The sequence below is a fragment of the Lupinus angustifolius genome, unplaced genomic scaffold (assembly GCF_001865875.1).
Source record: "Lupinus angustifolius cultivar Tanjil unplaced genomic scaffold, LupAngTanjil_v1.0 Scaffold_75_87, whole genome shotgun sequence".
Classification (NCBI taxonomy): Eukaryota; Viridiplantae; Streptophyta; class Magnoliopsida; order Fabales; family Fabaceae; genus Lupinus; species Lupinus angustifolius.
This window is the reverse complement of record NW_017723670.1, coordinates 58,079-83,290: the sequence shown is the minus strand read 5'-3', so window position 1 is coordinate 83,290 and position 25,212 is coordinate 58,079. Positions and strand designations below refer to the sequence as shown.

General features: G+C 32.0%; 3 protein-coding genes across 4 annotated transcripts; 1 reads left to right on the top strand and 2 right to left on the bottom strand.

The window, feature by feature from the left end:
• Positions 1-1,365: 1,365 nt before the first annotated feature.
• On the bottom strand, positions 1,366-5,209 carry LOC109339452 (KH domain-containing protein At4g18375-like). Of its 2 annotated transcripts, XM_019576893.1 has the most exons (9): positions 5,153-5,183; positions 4,444-4,521; positions 3,890-4,350; positions 3,083-3,511; positions 2,698-2,955; positions 2,322-2,588; positions 2,150-2,214; positions 1,888-1,956; positions 1,366-1,721 (listed from the first exon to the last, which is right to left on the bottom strand). In XM_019576893.1, exons 2-8 carry the CDS (start codon positions 4,466-4,468, stop codon positions 1,908-1,910), a joined length of 1,554 nt encoding a protein of 517 aa, XP_019432438.1. In that variant the 5' UTR covers positions 4,469-4,521; positions 5,153-5,183; the 3' UTR covers positions 1,366-1,721; positions 1,888-1,907. The 2 variants fall into 2 exon arrangements, with proteins under 2 accessions (XP_019432438.1, XP_019432437.1); XM_019576892.1 differs by having other exon boundaries at positions 3,890-4,521; positions 5,153-5,209.
• Positions 5,210-12,669: 7,460 nt separating this feature from the next.
• Positions 12,670-13,951, top strand: LOC109339449 (uncharacterized protein At5g19025-like). The gene has a single exon (XM_019576888.1). It carries the CDS (start codon positions 12,976-12,978, stop codon positions 13,681-13,683), a length of 708 nt encoding a protein of 235 aa, XP_019432433.1. The 5' UTR covers positions 12,670-12,975; the 3' UTR covers positions 13,684-13,951.
• A 3,937-nt stretch (positions 13,952-17,888) lies between these two features.
• On the bottom strand, positions 17,889-24,215 carry LOC109339453 (granule-bound starch synthase 2, chloroplastic/amyloplastic-like). The gene is made up of 8 exons (XM_019576894.1): positions 23,576-24,215; positions 22,155-22,716; positions 21,950-22,014; positions 21,332-21,409; positions 21,121-21,231; positions 20,827-20,871; positions 19,742-19,915; positions 17,889-19,152 (listed from the first exon to the last, which is right to left on the bottom strand). The coding sequence occupies exons 1-8, from the start codon at positions 23,912-23,914 to the stop codon at positions 18,196-18,198; spliced, it is 2,331 nt and encodes a 776-aa protein (XP_019432439.1). The 5' UTR covers positions 23,915-24,215; the 3' UTR covers positions 17,889-18,195.
• Positions 24,216-25,212: the final 997 nt, after the last annotated feature.

Here is a 25,212-nt window from a genome sequence, read left to right as displayed (position 1 = left end):
TACATCACATAGTGTCATATTTTGGCTCCGGATGAGCATACATCACTTGTTGATCTCGTCCTAGATCTTGCTCCTCCTCATTCACATGGCAATCCTACTAGGGTAAGAAATCTCCTATCTTACATTCATGGCCATGATTATCATTGTATTATACAATGCTTTCTCACAATGAAATTCAAATCTCATTCTGAGTGATACAAGGAGCATTTGGTTGTAAAGTCTTCACATAGGGATATGGTAATGATTACAATGATACTTTTCCTCACATCTCTCTTCATACTCTTCTTGATATCGCTGACATATAAATGATCTATTAATCAAATGAATGTTAAGAATGCATTCTTGAATAGTAATTTCGATGCATAAGTTTATAAGCAAACTCATACTAGCTATACTTGTCCTCAGCACAGAATGTGTCATTTGCACACTTTCTATGGTCAAATAAGCTTTTTCTTCGTTTTCAAAGTTTCATGATACTATAACTCAACTCAGATTCTCTTCTAGACCCAATTATGCCATGCAGACTATAAATGCTATTGTTATGATTCTTTTATATGTTACTAGCATGCATGGCATAATTGTGACCAATCTTCATGGCATAATGGGATTAGATTCTTTTATATGTTACTACTCTGCAATACCAAATCTTGCAAATAACTATGGAATAAGTTAAGTTCTCAATTAGGGGCTTAATTTATTCCATTGTTACTGAACCAAATCTTGCAAATATTGTCCACCTGGTCAATTAGTTCTTGTCATCACCTTGGACCCACCCACTATGCTTTTTTTCATCACATCATTCAATATATTAAGGGTGCTTTTTTTCATGATCTCTATTTCTCAGCTACCTCTCCTTTTATCCTGCGACTCTGATGTTGATTGGAATGGTGATACCACTGAGTCACAGTAGTCCATTATAGTTGTCACCATTCAGGCAGAACATATATATACATAACTATATGTATATATATATAGTTTATACAGAGCACATTAAAAATTACAACAAAAATTCAATGCAGCTGATTTTCACAATATAAACACGAGAGAGGATTCACTTACTCCAGGAGTAAGTTAACAAAACCTACTCCACATCTCAGCCCTTCATTTTAGGAAAATCGAATGATTTGAATTAGTGAGTAGATTTGAATCGTTAGGTTTTCATAGAATGGAGGGCAAAGATATGCAGTAAGTGGATCCCCTCCCTATAAACACACCTTTACCTGCTTGATATGGGAAATAGTGGCACCTGCAATACAGATTACACCAAAACTCCACCAAATTTTGATGTATAAGATCAAAATAGCAGGAATAACATGAAACTCAGATACTGCATGCGTATTATAAAAGCAAAACCCAAAAACAACATGCAATACAAGTATAGAGCTGGCAGGTGAAAATAGCTACATGGTATTTTTTAGTTCTGAAGACAAATAAAGCAGAATAATAAAAGGCAGAAACAAAGGCTTTTAATTCTGAATAAAATAAACCAGAATAATGAAAAGCGGAAACAAAGGCAAGCCAACTTCATAGGTTCTTGGGAGCATAAGTTCTCAAGCTTAGGAATTAAGGTAAATGGACATGGACAATTTCAATACTCTCCACATAAGTTTGGTCCTCTAAGTAGAAGCGTCGGGGTGGGCCATTAGGTTGTCAAACCCAGGTTTCATCTGGTCTTCTGGTTTAGGCAGTAGGAGGCAGGCTGCGGGCATCGTAGATCTCAGCTGTTTGGATGGGAAGGGAAAGGGAACAGAGGGAAAACAATAGCATCAGAAATCTAAAAGGGCACTGGTCAGGTTAAGATATTAATCTCTAACATACTAATGTGAATGGCCTATATTATGGGAAGTTGCCAGATAAAAACATGAGTTTATGAAAATCGTAATTTACCTGCAGAGCTGCCATCAAGTTTAGTAAGCATGGTTTCTCCTCCTGGAAACACCATTCTGACTAGACAACCTAGCAACAGATACTAAATATCAGAACCTATAGGAACACTCAACAAAAGATCAGTTCGAGTAGGAATTTCACAACGTTAACAGAAGAACAAGTTCCAAATAGAGTTCTTAAGTATGCATATAAAGATGAAGATTTAACAGGGAAAAATAAGGAAAACTTGAGCCAAAATCAGACAAGATGAAGGATTGGTTACCCAGCAGTACTGGTCCGTCCCAAAGAATAACTTCCATAAGCACCATAAGGATCACCACTACCAAGCTAAAAATAAGCGGAACAGTATTATTTACATTGAATGTGAAATTATGTAATTTGATGAACTCAATCACCTGTAAATATTCTCACAACAAATGGTTATAGAGAAGTACCTGTGAACCTCCATAGCTTCCATAAGCATCACCAGCTGCCAAATCACTTGAGCCTCCATAACCACTTGAATATGAATGACCACGTCCATGTCTTCTACCATCTCTACTGTCATAGTTTAGACCATCCGGTCCATCTCCTGGAACAGGAAGATATGGCACAACTGGAAGGAGTGCAGAGACAGCACCCTCCCTATCAAAAAGATTTGCCCTGAGTCGTGTAAGTACATGCACAAGAGCATCCTTGGCAACATCGAGGTCTCCAGAAATCTAATCGGAAAGAGGAGTGGAAAAGTGAACATTATAGGACATGACGTTGGGACTGTTTATCACACAAGGAAGACAAGATCACCTAACAAAAACATGAGATTACCCTTACCTGCACCATTTCATCATCTTCAGAAGCAATTTTAGGAAGATTTTCCTTTGAAAGAATGCGAATGTTAGCCTTTGTAAGCCTCCTCATCTCAGTTATGATAGATCCTCCTTTACCAATAAGGCAACCAATCCGTGAGGATGACACCAACATCCGAGTAGTAAAGGAGATGATTCCTGAGTCTCTTTCAACTTTCTCACTGCATCGGGGTTGCAAACGCACAGCTGCTTCTATTGTTGGAGAGAAAGTCTCTTCAAAGAACTGTAAAGCGCAGTTTTAAAAAATGTTACAACTAAAACACAAATCATCCATTTAATCCACAGGGTGTGCAACAAGACACATTTAAAGTACAAAACAAAAATGGTCCACCAGATGATATATATTTCACCTCTTTTGTAGAAATGGTTATTAAGCATTCATCTCCTTCTTTTGCAGAACTGTCAACTTTGACTGTTGCCCCAGTGTCCTGCCTAATTTGATTTATTATCATACCACCTTTTCCAATCACTCCTCCAATGTTCCCATTTGGACAAACCAATTGAACTGAAAAGTCCCTTGAAGGTGCTTCAACCCTTGGAGCTGAGTACACGGACCGCTGCCAGTCTCCAGCGTCACCGTTATATCCCCCATAAGCACCCATAAGAGGAGCTATCCCCACAATTGGAGCTCCTGCAGATGGACCCATGAATGAGCTGCCAGGAGGGTATACACCAGGACCAGCAGAAGTAAGCAGATGCTGAGATCGTGAAGGGTAGTCATGAAGTCGAGATGCAACTTGATACAGAGCCTTCTTCACGACTGCAGGATCCCCAGAAATCTGGATTTTTCCAGACCAGTAGAAAGAAATATTCATATTAGGAAAGAGGAATATGAAATAAATTTCCACTCAGATTAAAAAACGAAGTACAAAATTTGTCAAGTGCAAGTACTGCATGTATAAATACAAAAACAACAACCAAGCCTTAATCTCACAAGGTGGGGTCGGCTACATGGATTAAATGATGACAGAATGATCAATCATACATACTTCAACAAAATCAAATCACCCTGATAGCAATGAAACAACTAGCCATGATAAAAACTTGGATGAATAACAATGAAAATTGAAGACAATTGGAAAGAGTTGTGAATTTAGTTTAAAATGAAATAAGGACGGAAAGGAATGCAAATACTGAGAAAATCTAGTCCAGTTTACCTGCACAAGTTCATCAGAACCCAAGGCACATGGAGGCAAATGGTCATCCTTAAGTATACGAATTTGGGCCCCAGTGTCAGTTCGGATGTTCTGAACAATCTGCCCACCTTTTCCAATAATACAGCCAATCTGATCAGACGGTACTAGTAGCTTAGCAGTAACTTGTTGACCGCCTTCATCGTCATCCCGATCACTATGCAAGTCTTCAGCAACCACCCTGTGATGCACCTTTAAAAGAGCATCGTGAGCAGGTGAGACATAATCACCACTGTCGTCAAAAGCATTAGTCTCATCACTGGGGCTGTAGATAGTAACAACACGCTCATCACACCCCGGCACTGTCTCACCAATCCTAACCTTGGATTTAGTGTCTATCCTGAGTTGTTTGATAATCTCACCTCCCCTACCAATAACACTGCCAATTTTTCGGGAAGGGCACAGATAACGGTACACAGTATCTTCTGAATCAATCACAAACTGATCTCTGTCACCACTTGAATTTCTCCTTTTATTTCCTCTATTATCATTGTCAGAATGAGAGTGTGGGCGCTTACCATGACTACTCCTTTGGCCATACATCACAGCAAATCCTTCTAAATTAGATTAAAGGATTTCGGAAAAAGCCAGAAACCCTACAAAGTTTCACAAATTACAATGATAAGATCATAAAAGTATGAATAAGGGAGTAAAAGAACCTAATTTGGGGATAAATTTCCAATAAAAAGGATTAAATAGACATAGTAATGCAGGGTATGCTAACATAATTTCACTTATAAAGCAGAAAAGTTATTTTCACATCCAAAGAATTAAAAAATATATCATACAAATTAAATCCATCATCTTCCCTCAAACAAATTCCAAATCATGAACAACACAGAGATATTAAGCAAAACCCCAATACTTTAAGTAGATTTTTAAAAAAAAAGTGATTCTATAGAGGTCATTTGACAAAAGTGAATATTTTTAGAAACTGAAAAATATAGTTTATGAAAAGAAGCCTAAATTTTATTTACTCGCGGCATTTTTATTTTTATTTTTTTTGTAAAAGCCCAATCTTACAAATATTCCAGTATCAGAAACAATTTCTTATCCAAAAAATCACTTTTTTGTGAAACAATTGTACCCTAACCCTAGGATCAATAATCGATGCGGAAAGCAACGATTGACAATAGAATAAAAAAATTAAATCTATGAAAAGATAGAAAAATAGAATTACCGATTAAAAATTGAATCTGTTAAGAAAAACAAAGGAATGTTAAAAACCTTTGGGGGATTGAGGAGATGTAGTGATGTGGTTGAAGAGCGAAAATAGGGTTTGAGGATTAAACACATGAAGTAACGTCGTCGTTTATGGTTATCGGGATAATGAGTCTCTAATTTATTTATTGAAAACAAAGGGTTTATACTACCCCACCGGCTAATCAGAGTGAGTTAACGAGTTGAACCAAGTTGAACTAGAGTTTAGTTCAGTTCAACTTAATAATGATTGGTTTGACTCGAAACTTGACTGATACAAGATATTTTTTTAGTTCGATTTTGGTTCGGTTAAAGTTCGTGAACTATTTGGCTCAATTCAATTGATTCAATTCGATTTTGGTTCGGTTAAAGTTCGATTTTGATTAATTAATATTTAAAAAATACTACAAAAAGTTTTATACATATAAATATAATCATGTTTACATATATAAAAATAATGTATGAGTCATAATAACATAAAAATTAGTTTATATATATATCAGGTTAGCTCATGAACCTAACGAGTCGAACTGGATCCAACTCAAGTTTGGTTCGTTTATTTAATTAGCTCAATTTTCAGCTCAAGTTTGACTCATTTGGTTCATGAACCAAGTTTATTAACTAAATAATGAATCGAGTTTTGAACAAATATCAAATTGGTTCGATTCATTACCAGCCATACCAGTAAGTATCTCAAATTGAGAAAAATTGAGTGGAAACATATAAAACTAACATAATATTTAGAGATAAGTGTATTTATGTTGTTTGGTTCTATTATTTAAAACTAAATTTTAATTAGAATTAAATTTATAATATTGGTTCTCCCTACATACATATTATATATATATACATGTTTTGATTATCATGAGAATGAAATTTGTTTGGTTTCTCACATGTATCATCGCACTATAGGTAATCATGTCCGAGTCGGAAACATCCTCAAGTATGTGGGACTAACTCTCGTAGTGGATATTTTTTCCATTCATAAGACTCATACTAGATACATTGTTTAAGAAGAATCAAGCATGTACCACTTGAACCAACATCCGTTACTACATTATTGAAATTTGGATGGTAATTCTCTATTCTCCTACCCACCAGCTCATCTTAAAGTATTGATTAACTACCTTAATTTAGAGTTGTTTGAGAGATATTGTTTTTTATCTTTTCGAAAACAAAGGGCTTATACTACCCCACCTGCTTAGGGTCGAACCGAATCGAACCAGAGTTTAGCTTAGTTCAGCTCAATAAAGATTGGTTTGACTCCAAACTTGACTCGAATTTGATACGAAATATTTTTTAGCTCGAGTTCGTTTCGGTTAAAGTTCGTGAACTATTCAGCTCAATTCAATTGATTCATTTAGACAACTTAAATAGTTAATTAATATTTAAAAAATACTACAAAAAGTTTCATACATATAAATATAATCATGTTTACAGATATAAAAATAATACATGAGTCATAATAAACATAAAAATTAGTTTATATATATATATATATATATATATATCGGGTTAGCTCATGAACCTAACGAGTCGAACTGTATCCAACTCAAGTTTGATTCATTTATTTAACGAGCTCAATTTTCGGCTCAAGTTTGGCTCATTTGGTTCATGAACCAAGTTTATTAACTAAATAACGAATCGAGTTTTGAACGAATATCGTGTTGGTTCGATTCATTACTAGTAAGTATCTCAAATTGAAATTTTTTTTGAGTGGAAACATATAAAACTAACATAATATTTGGAGATAAGTGTATTTATGTTATTTGGTTCTATTATTTAAAACTAAATTTTAATTAAAATTAAATTTTTAATATATTGTTATAATTTTATTGGTTCTCCCTACATAGATATATATTATATATATATATACATGTTTTGATTAGCATGTGAATGAAATTTGTTTGATTTCTCATATGTATACTCGCACTAGAGACAATATGTTCGAGTCGGAAACATCCTCAAGTATGTGGGGTTAACTCTCTTAGTGAGTATTTTTTCCATCCATAAGACTCACAGTAGATACTTTATTTATTTGGATAATAATTCTCTATTCTCCTACCCACCAGCTCATCTTAAAGTATTGATTAACTACCTTAATTTAGATTGTGTTTGAGAGATATTGTTTTTATTATTATATAATGTTTGAGATAATAAAATTGAGAAAAAAAATAAAATAAAAATATTAATCATGTCAACAATTATCCATTAATCACGATAATAATATTTGTAGATAGATCATTATTCCTAAAATAATCCACTTCATCTTTTTAATATTGAAACAAGAAAAAACACATTGAAATTCTAACCAACTCTAAACTTTTTTAAGCTTTTTTTATGGCAATATATTGTTGATGCTTATGAGTGAAATTATAGAGACATCCTAATTCTTCAATTTTATAGAATGTCATTATATTATTAATTCTAAAATGACGTCATAACTTTCAGAGAACACGTGGATGTAGTAATAAACGTATATAGCGGAATGCAGGTTCTACAAACGAGGATTCTGAAATCACAGATCTCAGATTTATGAGCATAGAAAATGATATTTCAAGAAATCAAAAATGGTATTTATTTTTTGTTGTTTCACCCCAACAATTAAAATATGAGTTTAAAATCTATAAGCTTATAGTTTACGATAATTAAAATATTTTAAGATTTATATACATGTAACTTATTATTTATTATTCATTTGGATTATCTTTTTGAAAAGTTAACAATAATTAAATATAAACGTGAATAATGTAATAATAATGTATAAAACTTATAAACTGTCAATTATACACATTTTTCTCTTGAAATATATATTTTCACCTGAAATATATATTTTCACCTGAAAATATCATCAACAGTTGTTTCAACACCGATCATAATGTCAATGTGTTGGGAGATTATGTCGTGTTTTTGTTTTGTATTATCAAGAATATTTATTATCTTTTGTTGGTAAAAAACTAATTATTTCAGGGTTTGTGATTATAAATCTCTACAAATATTTGTTCCCAAAAATTGAACTCTCATATAAGATTATGTCGTGTACTTTCATTGATCAATTGATTTAAATATTTAATAATTAAATATGATTAATCCATCAATCAAGATAAGATCCATATTGTCCAGCCCCATGTCTATAAAAAACAAGCTCCTACATAGAAAAATGTTTTAGAGATAATACATTTACAAATTGCTATAGTTTAGTTGAATGTATATATGTACGAGTGAATGTTGTATTTAAGAATAAATATAATCAAAATGTTTTTCTATATATACAAATAAATTGCTTTTGTATGTAGTTTTTGGTATAACAATGAGTATCCTATAATTTTTGGGGTGTATGACTACTTAGTCTAATAGTTTCACTCTAGAACATAACTTTTGATTTTTTTATATAGAGGAATGAATATCATTTGTTTCGAATGATGTCTCATTTTCTATCTTAAGTCAATCACATATTGACACGTGAATAAAAAAAATTAAAAATAACATTATGATTAACTTAAGATGTGGAGTGAAATATCGTTTGAGATATATGATTTTTCTCCCTACTAGGTAATATTGCTCTTGTTATAAAGCAACATTTGATATTTGTCTATGGAATTAATGTGTATACATTGAAATTTTAAGTGTTTTTTATATTGCCAGCAAATTATCTATCATTGATTTACTAATAATCATTGACTTGATTTTCAAACACTGACACATAGATTTTAAACTATTTCTATATAGAGTCAGATAGACTTACATGAGGGTTTGAGAATGCCAAGAATTTTGGAGTTGTGAAAGCTTAAAAGTCAATTCCATGATAGATGAATGGTTGTTATTATTGATATTTTTAAAGTCATAAACCAGATTGTACTAATAATTAGTTATTAATTATAGTAATTGTTTATTAATCAATATATAATTAACTTATTACACTCACATTACTACATTCTTTAACTTCGTGCAAGAATAATTTCTTTTTTTATCACTACTCAATTTTTGGTTTTTAACATGGTAAACCATTTCAAAGAAAATTCTAAAGTTTAGAGTTTTTTTGTACTACCAATGATATCTTATCACTTTTTTATATGAAATTAATTTATTTCAATATGTAGATAATTTTCTAATACATGTCACTCACAGGAATCGAATTCTTGATATTTTAATCATGCCTTATACTATTAGACCATAGAGTCTGGGATGATGATTATGAATTTTTTTTTGTTTTGTCAAAGAATATTGTTCTTTCTCTACACCCACTTTTAAGTGTAAAAATTACAAGCTATGAAGATAATAAAGAAATGTTATAAACATAATTATGATTTGAAATGAAAGAAAAAAAGTAAATAAGATTAAGAATAAAATATGAGACACTAAGATTGGTAGAAATATAATGATGGTTTATATTATCTCATATTAAAACAACACTGGAAGGTAGTCAAGTCAAGACATCTAGTTATATATAAAATAACATTTAAGCCTGTCCTTTTTTTTAATGGATAAAATAACATCTAAGTTTAATGTTCCAATTATATATTACTAATGTCGGGATGCACATTTTTTATTTTATGCAATTAAATATTCAATTTTTATATATTTTATTTTTTAATTTTAATTCTTTTTTTTGTATTCGGTGTATATTATATTATAATTCCGTATTGAATATACTTTAAATTATAATTTATTTATTAGAATGTCCAATTTAAGGTAATAAGGGTAGTTTCAACTTGTAATTAATATTTTGGTACTAATTATCTATGATTATATTGTTTTTTTGTATAAATCATAAATGTTAAAGGCAAAAATAAGAAAATAAAAATTATACCATAGTAGTTATATCATATTTTAACTTTATATATAGTATAGATGATAATCATACATATACTTCTAAAATAGTTATTCAAGGGTTGAATATTCTTTCATGATGCTGCCAAACATATATTATATATGAGATAGTGTGAAAAATGTTTACTAACTATACATTTTAAGCAAAATCTAGTTTTACCATAAAAATTATTACTTATTATATTTACTTAGCAAAAATAGATAATTTTCTACCTAACTAATTAAATTGGAGTTATTTGGAGAAAAAATCGTTTTAAATGCAATGATAATGGACCCCAACAAGTAGTACTTCCATGTATTCATGCTACAATTTATGAGTACTTGTTTGGATAATGAATATTCGTGGATACTAAACACGCATTCAATTTTAAATATATATTTATATACTTTGTAATAATCAATATATAAAAATAATTATTATATGAATAATAAAATATATATATATATGATAAATATTTGATTATAGTTCAACCATTAGAATTTATTATGTAATAATAATAAATTAAATAATATATAATCTTAAAATAATAATAAAAATGTAATATATATATATATATATAATATTTAATTAAAAAAATTCTATAAATACACAGGTATCCACTAACCGAATATCACAATACATATTTACGATCATAACTTATTATTACGGATAATCATTATGAGTATTTGTATGGACACTCACATGTCGGATATTTTTGTCATCTCTACACATATACTTATTAGATAATATTCATCGGAAGTTGTAACTTTTTTCTTATGAGTTTTAACCAAACCTTTCGACTTAATCTATATCTATTTTGCAAAGACCAAAACTCATCCCTACTCCACATGCATCCTTTGGCTTTTGCATATTTGCCATTTATTTATAAGGAAAGGAAGAACGATAAATAATTTAAGCATATTTTAGACATTATAAAATCGAACATACACTTTATATTTTAAGGTTTAATACTTTAATAAGCTCAACCTACTTTTTTTTTAATTCTTAACAAAATCTCTTTTTATGAAGGATTATAGTTAAAGAAGAAAATTATTTTATTGGAATTGAAATATTTATCACATCCAAAATACAATAAAATAAAAAGTTTTCATTTTTTGTATTTTTAAGTGCATTGTTGTACTCTTACATATATGTTAAGAAATCTTTGTTTATTATTCATAAAATTCATTAACTCATCGGCATAATTTTTTTATTTAAAAGACCAAGAGGCTCTCATGGCTTTTACCATCATAGGTTACTTTTCATTAGGCTCTTTTAATACACATGTTAAGAAAGGGAAAATGTAAAAGTTTTAGTTTTTTATATGGTCATATGTAATTATAGTTAACTATTGGTCCAATATATATCATATAAGTAATATAAATGATTGATAATCTACCAATTTGAACAATGGTGTTATTGTCCGGTTGGATATATTTATATATAAGAAATCATCTTATTTAAATACATAATTAATTTTTACTCCGGTGTAATTTGTTTACATTATGATATCCAGTCCAATTCAATTAAAATATTATAAGATATTTGGATCGGCTTGGACTAGTTTTTATAAAAGATTGAAACTTTATATATACACTTCAAAACATATAAACGTGACTAAAATATTAAGTCTAACACCCTTTAAAGTGACAAAATTATATTTAGTTATGTTAATATAAACAAAAAATAACTTTTGTATAAATTTAAAAAATTATTATATCAAAAACCACAACATAATCATGTAACAACAATTAGGGAAGACATCATATTTATAACATGAAATTCTTATTAAAAAGAAACAATTAAATATATTGACTCATGCCATTAATTTCTTCATTCATTGCAAAATTGTTTTATATACTAGAATAAGACAAACTGAAAAATTAATTATGAGTGTAATATTTATATATACATATTAACAGTGTAAAAAATACTTCCAATATTTGTACATATATTATTTTCTTATTAATTATACTTATCAAATGAAATATTATCTTTATGGTATTAACATTTTGCCTACGTGTGAAAATACATTACTTAACGAACACATATTTTTACTTACCAATGATATATGTTCACCCTTTGTGTAAGAAACTAATCTCTTTTGGAGTGTGTGATTAACCCTCCCAACAAGTGTCCTACGAAGAATTGAACATTTGACATTTGGATAGTTTATTTTGAATTCTAGTTTGTTTTAGGTGTTAATCACTTAAACATATAATTTTGTTTGCCCATATTCCTAATAAGCCAAATTAATGTGATCTGGTTTGGATTAGTGTGACTCCTAGAGTTTAATCTAAAAGAGTTTAAAATCTATACACCAGTGTAAAGGTTTTTACACTGTTAGCACATCATCTATCGTTGATTTGTAATACTTTTGTTTCAAAGTCAATGATATCTAATATTTGAATGGTAAGGATTTGCTGACATTGTAAAAATTACTTACACTGTTAGTATATACATATTAAAAAAAAATCAATCTAACACAATCCTATCATATTCATTTTTTGCAATTTTAATATACTTTAAACGATTTTATTTCTGGATCCGTCTGAATTTAAATATTAAATAGTATAACATACCTATTAGACTCGTATATTTCCGTAGAGTGACACCTGTTGGTACGACAATACACGATAACTTGTTGTGAAGGAATACCTTCCTCATATTACAAAAAAAATATCTATTAGACTCGTATAAAAATGTGATTTGATTTCATTATTTGATGATAATGAAGAAGTGAATGATGAGTTCTATTTCCTTCTCTCTTCTTCTCCAATTCTGCCACAACCTCTTCTACCACTAAAACCCATCATCACATTTTAATTCACCTCACAATTTTCCCTTCAATAAAAAAAATTCCCCTTTTTTATTTTCTTCGATTTTGATTCATATGGGTACCCACAAATCAATCATCGATCTTTTTGCTTAGATCACTTCAAAGTTCTTATCTTTTTCGATTTTTAAGAGTTGGGTCGATGCGATTTTGATCTGAAAATTGGTACAAAAAAAGTTTCAGAGGTTTTTCTCTGATTGTGAAATGGTCTATTTCAATAGCTCAATCTCTCTCTGTAACAAATCCGTTGACCAAATTCCAGTTATGGCGAATTCAATTCATTCTTCGGATTTGGTTTCCAAATCAAGGAATCGAAAGATACAAACTTGTTCATCATCCTCAAATTCCCTTCAAATTCCACCTTGTGATCGATCTCAATTTGCTATGGTAGATGTTGTGATTTTCATTGCTGTTATCTTTGCAATTGGGTTCTTGTTTTTCCCTTCAATTGAAATTTTGATAACTGGTTCCATTAAGATTGTGAAATTTGTTTTTTGTGTTATGAAAGAAGAGTTTGAAGTTGCACCTACGATCTATATATCTATAGGATTAGGTGTTACTTGTTCTGCATTAGCTACATGGGTTGTTGTTGTTTGCACTAGTAGAAAGTGTGGGAATCCAAATTGCAAGGGTCTAAAGAAATCGGCGGAATTCGATATTCAATTAGAGACCGATGATTGTGTGAAGAACTCATCAAATTCAATGACTAAAGATGGTGGTGTTGTTGGTGTTGTTAAGAAGGGATTGTTCGAATTGCCGCGCGATTATCATAGGGAACTTGAAGCTGAACTCAGGAAGATGGCACCACCTAATGGAAGAGCTGTTCTTGTGCTGAAAGCAAGGTGTGGTTGTTCTGTTGGTAGGTTAGAAGTTCCGGGACCGAGGAAGCATAATCGTAAGATCAAAAAGTAGTTCGAGGATTTTGATTTATAAATCCGGCACGAAGGAAAGGATGGACTGAAGTTTGATTGGATCAATACAGAATTATGTGTAGTAAGACTAGAAGTGGTAATAGTCCTAATGGCATAGGAGTGATTTAGATTATCATTCATTCTATTAGGAACTGTGATGTTTTTAAATAAGCCCCTTTGGTAATAAGTTTGTAAGGAACTATGAGTCATATCATACACATTTCAGTTGCTTATACTTGGATTATAAGGAAACAGTTTATTTGAATTTACTACAATTCTTATAGCTTTATTACAGTATATTTCGCCGACCCCACGCTTGGTTGTTGTCGTCTTATGACTTTATTGTTTCTAGTGATTATTCTTAACTTATAATTTTTGTGATATGAGTTGACCTTTGGTATAACGGTAAGGTTGTCTCACGGATTCAAATCCTGGAAACAGTCTCCCAGTTTGCAGGATAGGACCGTGCAAATCTACCTTCCGTATACTCCGCTAGGTGGGAGCCTCGTAGAGGGGACCACCCTTCGTAATTTTTGTGATGCACAGGGCTTAAGTTACGATGTTATTATAAGTCGCAGGCTTACTACAACAATAGAGTAAGTTTGTTGTTATATCTTTTGATCATGCATCTGAACTTTGTCATGTTTCAATCTTAGAAAATTCATTCAAAACTTACGCATTTTCTTAACGCTTAATATTTTGTTTCGTTACTTGATCATACAGTTAAACAGCGACGTGAACTTTATCCTTTAACTACATAAATTGTTTCATTGCGTGAGTTGTCGTTGTAGGCAGACTCTTCTACAAGAGGTTGCCTTGGATGTTAACGATGGACTGGATTGTTCAAGTACAAGATATCTTTTTCATACAGGTATTCGCACACTATGGTTTTCTTACAATTTAATACTCTGATGAATGTTGTTTTCCTTTTATCGATGTCTCCTTCTCATACGCAATAATGATCATATTCGAACAGCATGCTTCGTAAATTCTTCGTGTTAATTTTTGCGATAATCTAAACATGCTTGATAGTTCATTGCCAATTCGAATAATCTTAATCGGTCTCACTCGTAGGAATAAGCAGGTTGCAAAGAAACCATCTTGTTTCAATTCTTAATCTGTAACTTGGTTGAAAAGTCTTATCTTCTGTATTCAAGTGATTCCCTGAAAAGTCTTTTTTCATATCCCTTTGTTTTTCAATTGAACTGTGTAGATATCTTCTGTTATTTTGCATATAACTTATTTTAGAACAATTTTTAATTACTTCTTACAAAGATTAATTGTCAATCTATATATAATTGCATTATGTCACATTTTGTATGGTCTAGGTGCATTAAAACCCAAAAAAAATATCAGGGTTAGCCCTTCTTATAGTCATTAATTTCTGAGTAAATGTACCAAATAAAAGTTAGGTAATGTTTTTTAGGGTGCTTGTGACATTGCTCTTCTATAAATAAAAGAAAAGATGTATTATTATATTAGAAATTAAAGGGTCAACTTGGTACAATGGTGAGGTTGTTGTTTACTGGCCTTGAGGTCATGGGTTCAAATCTTGGAAACAGCCTCTCCGATTGCAGGAGTAAGGTTGCATAAATCTACTCTCCCTATATCCGACTAAGTGGGAGTTTCGTGGCTTTGGTTTTGAAAACTAAAGGGTGCCCCTACCATAATATTGTGACCTACCATTTTAAAATGTCCAAGGTTGTATAATAAAGGGTCATGGATTGAATGTTTTAGTGATCAATATTGTTTAGTATACCATGCTTTAAGTCATTTCAAATCACTTTTTTTATTGTGGTAATTTTGAACTTTACCTTATATGGTGTATTAATTCTTCTATAGTTAGCATTAGGGTATGATATTGTCAATGTCCTCTAACCTTTGAGAGGGTAGTGCTTGTTTGGTTGAGAAAAATTGTTAGAAGCACACTCTTTTAATAGTTGAGAAAACAATGTAAGAGTTTTATATTTTGTTAGTTCATTATCCACCGTTCATTTTCAATCATCATTGACTTTACAAAAAAAGTAATACAAATTAATAGTGAATGATATGCAAGGTTAACGTTATTCCATACTTAGCTTAATTGCTAATACTATTGACTAATAAAGACAACTATGCTAACTTATTTTTAATAAATTTTTTTACAATCTTTTGGTGCAAATTTCAAATGATGGGTAAAATTTAAGATTATGGTTAATTGTTTAAATTAATTTAGAATATTCATGAGCGTAAGTTAATAGGAGACCTTACAAGGGTTATGAAAAAGAAGGAATTTGAAGTGAGCATCATATAGGGTGGGTTTGAATTCATGCACACACAATTTCTACATGTTTAAGGTTGTAAGTTCTAAAGATAGGGTATATCAAAAGAGTGTAACACTTCATGGTTGGAAAATATATAAATTTAAAATTTAATAATAAAGTATTTTTTAGATCCATTAGAGAAAGTGACACATGTCGTTGCACTACTTTTTTGGACAGAAGATATGTTCCTAGGATGTGTCCAACTTTAGTAAAAAAATGTAAGTTTAATCATATTTATTTGTGCATGTTATATTAATTACATGTTTTTTCTTCATCTTATATTAAAATAAGTGTTTATTTGTTTTAAATACCAAACAATTTGGAATGTTTCAGTATTACTTTTGGTCTTATAACATGAGTAAGTCAAAAAAATTATTGAAGATTGGTACTTTTAGAGTAATTGGTGTAAGCCTAAGAAAAGAAAATGTATCACCGAAGCTAGCTTTGTATTGTAGGGAAACCCAAATGTGAATAGGTCGAGTTGACCTAATTAATCAACACTTATTTTTGACATTTCAATGGAAATCATATCGTATGAAAATATAAAAAACTCTAACATTATCAAACACATTTATAAAATCATATACAAACTTGTAATGATCTCAGTTTCTTTTTCCTTTTCCGGTAAAAGAAAATTAAATAACATATTAAGTCATGAATATCAAAAAAAACATTGATCTAGTGATGTAAAATCTTGCTAGATCCTCAAAAAGATTGAAATGTCAAAAATTCGATTCTTAGAAGTGACACTTGTTGGATCATGTACCCATAAAAGATTAGTTAATTACCCATAAGGTGAAGAAATATATTTGGTAGTATTAAAAATACTAAGTCATGTATATACAATGCACACAAAAATCACATTATAGATATTTAAGAAGGATTTAATATATATACTGACTGTGAGCAAATTATCCATCATTGATTTATTAACCACTATTGAGTGTAAAAGTTTTTACTTATCAGTGCATAGATTTTAAACTCATTTAAGAACTCCTTACACGCGGTGTTTATGCATCATTTTCTAGCTTAGACACCCTAAATAGTCTTGAATAGTTTTGGAAATGCATAAAAAGTTATTGGAAATTTATTTACACTACTCTTGTATGAATTCCTTATTATAATCTGACTTTGTCAAAATTAGTATATATTATAACAATGTATCATTCGATCTACGGGTATGTTATTTTTTGTTACATATGCAAGTGTATCTTTATTATACCGAAAATATCTCCTCTTTTTCGTTAAAAAACTTGTTCAAACAATTTCCAAGTATCCAAGTTTTTTTCTATTTCTTGTTGCTTACTTTTTTCCATTTCAAGGTATATATTGTCTTATATCCTAAGTTAATTTTAATTTTATATCCCAAATGTGAGGAGTAGGGTATACAAGTGAGTGGTAAAAAAATTACAATGCCTCAAGTTGGTGATGTTTTCTTTATTCTAAATCTAATGCCAACAATTTATTTTCTTTTCTAACTATTAATCGCGTATTAATGGGTTTGAATATTTATGGAGAAGACTAGTAGAAGAGAATAAATCAAATGAAGGCTAGTCCAATTTCTAGAGGAAGAAGGAGATCAAAAAAAACTATCAGGGTAATGATAAAGAAAAACTTAAAAGTTAAATGTTTTGTCAATGAACATGATCTATTTATGATAAAGCGTTATGACATTATTCGATCCATTTAGCCGACCACCCTAATGAAATAAAGACTTAGTGTTATAACTATCAATCCAAGATGAGGACTCTTGTTATTAGTATAATCATTATAATTAGGCCCCATGGTTCTATAATCACATAACATTATGATATGTTTTCATACTATATTAGAATTAACACTTAACACTTCACACCACTCATTTCTCTTCATCCTCACAATCTCAAACACAAAAAGTACAATATTTTAGCTTAAAGGACAAGAAAGTGTTTCAGTACTTCAATTTATTTTGTAGCAATTTGATTTCAGTTATAGCTACATTTGGCATGTACAAGGGAAATGACATAACTTTATTGCATAATAGTCCTTATTTTACATGACAAAATTTTTGCTTCTAGGGCCTACATCATGAAAGGTTGTAACATTAGTTAATTGCAGAAAAACCTACCTATAATCAACTTGCACAGCAATCATCATGACTGAAATTACCTGCGGCACGAAGCACTCCACCATATTCATCGATCTTGTTAGTCGGAGTAGATGCTTGGAACTCACCATTGGTATTTGGCAGCAACAAGAACCTCCTCATACTGCTGAGCAGCATTGTCCCAACTAAGATCTTGCGTCATCCCTCGTCGTTGAAGCCCTTCCCAGCTTTTCTTATACTCCCTATAGGTCCATAAGCAGTTCCCTAATGCATGTATTAGCTTATTAGCTTCTGCGCTATCGAATGTCCACCCGAAGCCTGACTCGTTAAATGGATCGAAAGGCTGCACGGTATCTCTCAGTCCACCAACAGCGTGTACGACTGGAACTGTTCCGTAATTCATCGCATACAGTTGATTCAAGCCGCATGGCTCAAATCTTGATGGCATGAGCAATATGTCTGAACCAGCGGTTATCCTGTGAGCCATCTTCACAGAAAAGCCAACCCATCCCCTCACTTTGTCATGGTGTTGGTTTTCAAATTGCCTAAGCATCTGTTCTAGGTCCGGCCTTCCCGTTCCCAACATGATTAGTTGCACATCCTGGCCCATCATCCAAGGAATTGTTTCGCCTATGAGGTCAACACCTTTCTGTTGATCCAACCTGCCAATGAAAGCGATTACGGGAACATCATCACGGACAGGCAAACCAAGCTCCTTTTGCAAGGCCGCTTTACATTGACACTTGCCACTTTGCAGCGTCTCAAGGGAGTAGTTAGTGTAGTCATCTGATGTCAAGTGAACATCGAACCGAGGGTTCCAATCTCTGTTATCAATGCCGTTCACGATTCCTCTCAATTTCCAGTCGCTATCGTTTATGATCCCATGCAAACCCCAACCACCTTCAGAAGTTTTAAGCTCCCATGCATATCCATGACTAACGGTGACAATCTGGTCCGCTGTTTTTAAACCCGCTGCGAAGATATTGAAGTGCTCACCTCCAACGGGGTCATATAATTTGAAAAGGTCGATGTAGTGTTGAGGTAAATCTAAATACTTGAAATCATCAACCGGGCCACGACCCTGTCGGAAAGTAAGCTTTGTGAATTTTCCTTTATATGAGAAAACTGTAATAGCAATATAAACTCCAATCATCAAAAAAATGAAATAAGCTATAAGGATTCAGCTCAAGTTACAGTGCAAAATTAGATTCATGTTGATGAGAAAACATGTTCTTGTTTCCTTAATAAATTTCATTTGCTTCCTGAAAAGAAATACAAATTTTTTATAGCAAGATTGATTGAACCTTTTTCGTATGATCATCATCTTCTAAGTGGCTCAGAAAACTACTCTAGTGCTACACTCTTTATCGTCGTTAAGATGCTGAGACCATCATGTTTTAAATTGGTGCAGACTTAAGATAAATCCATCCACACAACATTGCATGCTTCTTGCTCAATGACGGATCTTTATCATTTCGCATGTTCAAAACTCGGATGATTTACTCCAAAAACATATTGGTGAGAATCACAATAAACATTTCTTTCTGATTCAATTAAATCGTCGACTAGATATGCTGAATAAAACATTAAAAAAATATAGCAGATTATTTCTTCATTATATTGGACAAATTAACTACATTAAAATCATTGTATATAGATACAGGAGGAACCTGATGAGCTATGTTATGAATCACAAGAGCGGATCTTGTGTACTTCATCAAACCGTGGTCACGATAATACGCCTTCAGATACACCGGCAGCAGTGCAGTATGCCAATCATTTGCTATGAAGACCAAATTTCCATCTCCATAGCAAACACCACCACAAGGAACATGCCAAGGAACCTGAATATCATTAGCTTCATTTATTCATACTGAAAGTAGACAAATATAAGGATTTCGTAAATAATAAAAGCGCATCTACCGGAACGACTTTTGACAGTTAATAAAAATATTTTGATAATAATCCCATCAATATGCTTTTCAGAAAGCATCCTATTTTGCATGCCTTATAAAGTTCTTGTTGGTAAGAACTTCACAGCATTTACTCAAGGAGATTTGGGTAATTCTTTAGGTACATAATATATGTTTCCTTACTATTATACTGCATTACATGCAAACTTGCATAAAAATGATTAAGATATAACATTGAGAGAAATTCAAAATAGTTGTGTCCAACATATGAAAATGGAGATGCCTCATGTCACAATTTAATAGGATACAGGGGGTGTTAAAATCAATTGGAAGCTTAGAATGGCGTTTATTTGTTTCAACATTATCGAACCCGAACTTATGCTAGACACATTGCAGTGACCAACAAAATATTGGTCTAGTGGTGTAAGGCCCCACTGAATCCCCAGATAAACCAAAAGGTCAAAGGTTCAATTCAGGGAAGCGATACTTGCTGGGAGGGACAATCACACAACGAAAGGGGACCCATATGGTGAGGGGATACCCTCGGTTATACCAAAGAAGACACGCCGCCTTGATCATTTACTACTACTCATTTACTAATTTCACCATTTCCACCCTAGTTATTGCAGACTAATGTGATTTCAAGTTGCCGGAGACAGACTATTTAACATCCACAATCTGGTATTTGGACATGGTTGCTTTCAAAAAATTGCTTTACAAGAATAATAAGAAAAAAAGGTAGCACGGGTACTCTGCTAAGACTCATCAGATACAGAAATTGTTATGACCGAACATCCCTATAAATGATTTAGTCACAAAACCATTAAGTTTAGTTCATGTACCTCAACCGCTGCCTTGCAAAATAGCACCATGCGTTTTAGAATATCCTGTTCCATTAAGGAAGATGCAAGAGTCAAAAGGCTAAGATATAATAAGATCAGAAAACTATTTAAGTTTAGTTCTGTCTTTTTTCTTTCTTTCTGTTTTCCGTTGAAAAGGTTCAGAGTAATGTTGTAGTATATGAAATAAAACGATGTACTTAAATATCCTTGATTTTCGAATTGAGAGATCAAGAATTATCGCTACTTTATAGATTCATGGACAGTGGTCCCCAACTCAACAAAATAGACTATTACCATTCGGTTTCCACCATATATGTTATGCTCTAGATGGCGAAATATTGGGCTGTCGATAAAAACGAAGTCAACACCATCAATATAGGTCTGGAAATATGTCACTTCCATGTCCTGTAAAGTGACAATACTGGAGATTACATTACCAAGACAGTAGTGACTCAATTGATTCAAAGAAATATAATTGATTAGGAAAAGGGTAGCTTCTACACACCTGACCATCTACATTGTACCTTTTCCGAATTCCCGCATCTTGTGGTTCAGCATAATTACCATACCGAGGTGCTACAACCTAAGAAGGAAAAGAACGACATAAAAATGGAGACATTAATAGAAAGGTAACCTGAGAATCCATTAGAGTATCTAATAGTAAGCTGATGCTTTAAACCACATTAAGTGTATTAGACAGAGCCGAAACAATTTAAAGGGAAGTTCGGCTACATTCCAAAGCAATGAAGTATAGGGCGAGTTAATCTTCCGAAGTCATCCTGCATTTCTGTGGGAAGGAATGAAACTAAAGACTAAGAACAAACCAGGAATCCGGATAGACTAGATGCTCGTATATGATAGATATGATGAATTTGGGTAGAAAAATCGGTAGGCTAGAAAGCAAATAGTTGGTATCCAGTCATTAGAAATATGATCTACTTATAGTTAATGAAGGAATTGATGATCAAGATCCAAAACAAAGCACGAAGAATACATTCCGATACCCACTTTAAAAGATTGTGTTTACGTGGTTCTTCATCGAGCAAGGAGTAAACTTAAAGTGAAAGTGTTCTTCCCACGCATGTAATACTCAGTCAGTTCATAGAGGGAATAACTACGTTACCATAACTCTATGTCCACGCCGAGCCAAAGCCTTCGGTAATGATCCAGCAACATCTCCAAGTCCACCTATTAGTTCAATAAATTTCATAAGGAAAATCTTCAAAAGAATTTTCCATTCATTTAATAGAAAAGGAATTTCATTTATAAAGCAGTTTGCAGATTTAGGAGGATAACATACCCGTCACCATGAAATGATGTTGAATTACCTGTTTTGGACCATGGAGCACATTCTGCAGCAACCAATATAACATTCATCACATTGACCCCAGCCATTGGTGGGGGGTTTTCATCTTCGCCGACAACTTCGCTGGCTTCATTAGTGACCACCTTTGCACTTGAATCACTCACACCTTCCCGATTTTCAAACTTTAGGCTCGAAGTTTTTGTGCTATATGAAAGGTAGTTCGGTAAAGCATCAGGCTTAATTGTCTCATATCTCTTGTTTTTCAACTGTTCATTGAAATAGAGCCTAGATGAAGTCATTTCGGCAGGTGAGAATTTATCATCTTCCTCCTCGTCTTCATGAAAACCTCGACCATTGCTGACAGATGGAACATCCAGTATCTCCTCGTCATAATGGACATCATTGCTTAAAACAATGCCACCAATTTGGTTTTCAACAGCATTGCCACTGCCGATGGCACCTTTCTGTGGATTTGAGTCACTTGACAGAGACTTTTCACGGTGTTCATAAGAAATACTGTCTCCTTCTAATTCAGGAATGCTATCACTATTTAAAGAAGAAACCAGTTTCTTTCTTTCAGCAATCTACAATAGACAATAAAGCTAAATAAGAACACCAGATGAATCTTTATAAGAACTTCTAGGGTAAAGAAAGAATAAAAGAAGAGATCGAAAGATGTATGCTGATACAAATATAATTGTGACTTGTATCGTCGACTCCATTATCGTCATGAAGAAACTTTAGAACTTCATATCCCTTGAACCCACAAATGATCCTTAACTATGACCCTATATATAACGATTTAGTCTCTAACATAAGAAAGTACAGATTCACAAATCCTTAATTTTAATAAAGTTCATCATGATCTTAACTCATTAAGGTAGTGTTTGGTAGACATGTCAGACCTAAGACTAAACAGAACATGGGTTTTGATCTATGTTTGGTGTATTTTATTTCACAAAAAACACCAAATGTTACACAAGGATTAAAAGGTAGGACATTTCCTTCAACCAAAGAGAACAGAACAAGACACTGTATTACATATTTACATTCTATTCTATTCACCTATTAAACACTACCTAAGTAGATCCTTACTTTCTTACTTTAAACACATTGCTACAATAAAAAATGGCGGTCCATTGCACGAGGCTCCCAACAAGTGGAGAGGTTGTTTCCACGATTTGAATTCGTAACAACCTTACCCTTAAGCCAAACAATCAATTAAAGGGTAAGTGTACTTATTAGCCATTGCTTTACTCTACTTACTACTTACTTTTCAAATAGGAAAACAAAAATATGCTTTTTCCCTTTACTTTGCAATATAGAGTCCTAATTTTCCAAATTCTATAAAACCAATCAACTAAAAACTTATTTGTGTCTCAATTCTCAAACAACCGAAACACATTTTCAGACAACTTCAGAAAATAAAACATTCTTCAATACCTGTTGAAGAAGATTCTTTTGCAAAGCAAGAACTTTTTTGCTCTTTTCAATGGTGCCCTTAAGCACATCATCATCATCCTCTAACTCATCCTTATCCTCATTACTTGTCCCTGCACTCTTACCTACGGCTTTTATGTTCCTTCTACATCTATGGTGCAATCTACCACCCTTTCTGGTTTCTGAAGGGTCAAAAGCTAAAGCATTTATAGTGCTATATTTCAGTGGGAATCTAAGAGAACCATGATGAATATAATGATGATTCTTAGTGTGAAGAAGTAGTAGCAATTTGTGTTTAACATTTGTTTCCACTGGAAACGAAAAAGAAGCCATTTTTGACATAAAAGTGGATAAAAAAGTGATTTTTTTATTTATATGTATGAGATGAGATGAAAAGAAGGAAAACCCAGATAGTGAAATTGAGTGATGAACAAGACCCAAGTGGAGATTTTGAAAAAAGTGAGGAAAAAAGGTGAAAGCGTGTGAATCAAAGGTTAGTGTTTTCTTTGGTTCTGGAAATGGAAAAAGGGAATCGATTTGTGTTTTGATGTGGAAATTGGAGAAATGTTTGAGAAGGGAAAGAGTTTTACACTAACAAATAAGGACAGTGTTGCAGTTTTTGGATCAGAATTTGTGTCTGAATTGCTATGTTTTTTTTTCCCATTTTGGAGTAAAAGTTCACTTCTTTTTTATTCTCTCTAGTATCAAACACTTATGGTTATTAATTAGCCAAAAAAAAATAAATATATATTAATAGTGTATAAGTTTTATACAATATTATGATATCATCCATTATTAAAAAAGTAAGTGATCTAAATAAACGGTGAATGATGTAGTGAGCTATTATAAATTTTTAATCTCTATTAATAATTGGTATATACATTTTTAATCTCTACCAACAAGGCGCGTTGATCGAGTGGGATAAGGTACTGTTTTAGAATAACAAACATAACATGATTTAGATTTCTAAATACGATATTTGTTGAGAGAAGCAGTCACATATATATACATAAGGAAACAAATTGATCTATCTTTGAAGCCATAGATATTGTCAAAATCTTTGAAGATATATATATATATATATATATATATATCAAATCATTACCAACGTGTTTAAAGAGGTTAATTATTTATGAAATATCTTAGCTGTTATTGATTGCAATAGAAGTTTACAAAATAGATTTATTGTAATGCATGAAACGCAGAGCTTTTTATATTATTAGCTAACTATGTTTTATAATATTTATTAAATTCATTTGAGATGTGTGATGGCCTCACAAGGTCACATAATAATTTCCTTTAATGGTAGGAATACATCAAGGGTTAAGCTTAATTTTTCTGTCATTATTCTTTTTACGTTGTTTTGAATACATTTATTGATCATATGTAGGAGTCTATCTTAGAATACACGTTTTTTCCATGGGACAAATTCTGAAAATGCATGTCTTTTATTGACAAAAATATCTTTCTCCTCTCACCCCAACCGTTTCCTAAATTCTCTTCCTTCACATGTCTCAAACATGTAACATACATTGATATCTTATACACTGTCTTGTACTAATAAAAATAAAGTAAAAATAACAATAATAATAAAAGTTTAATCTTTCAATTACCATAACATGTTTTTGTTAATGCTTAAA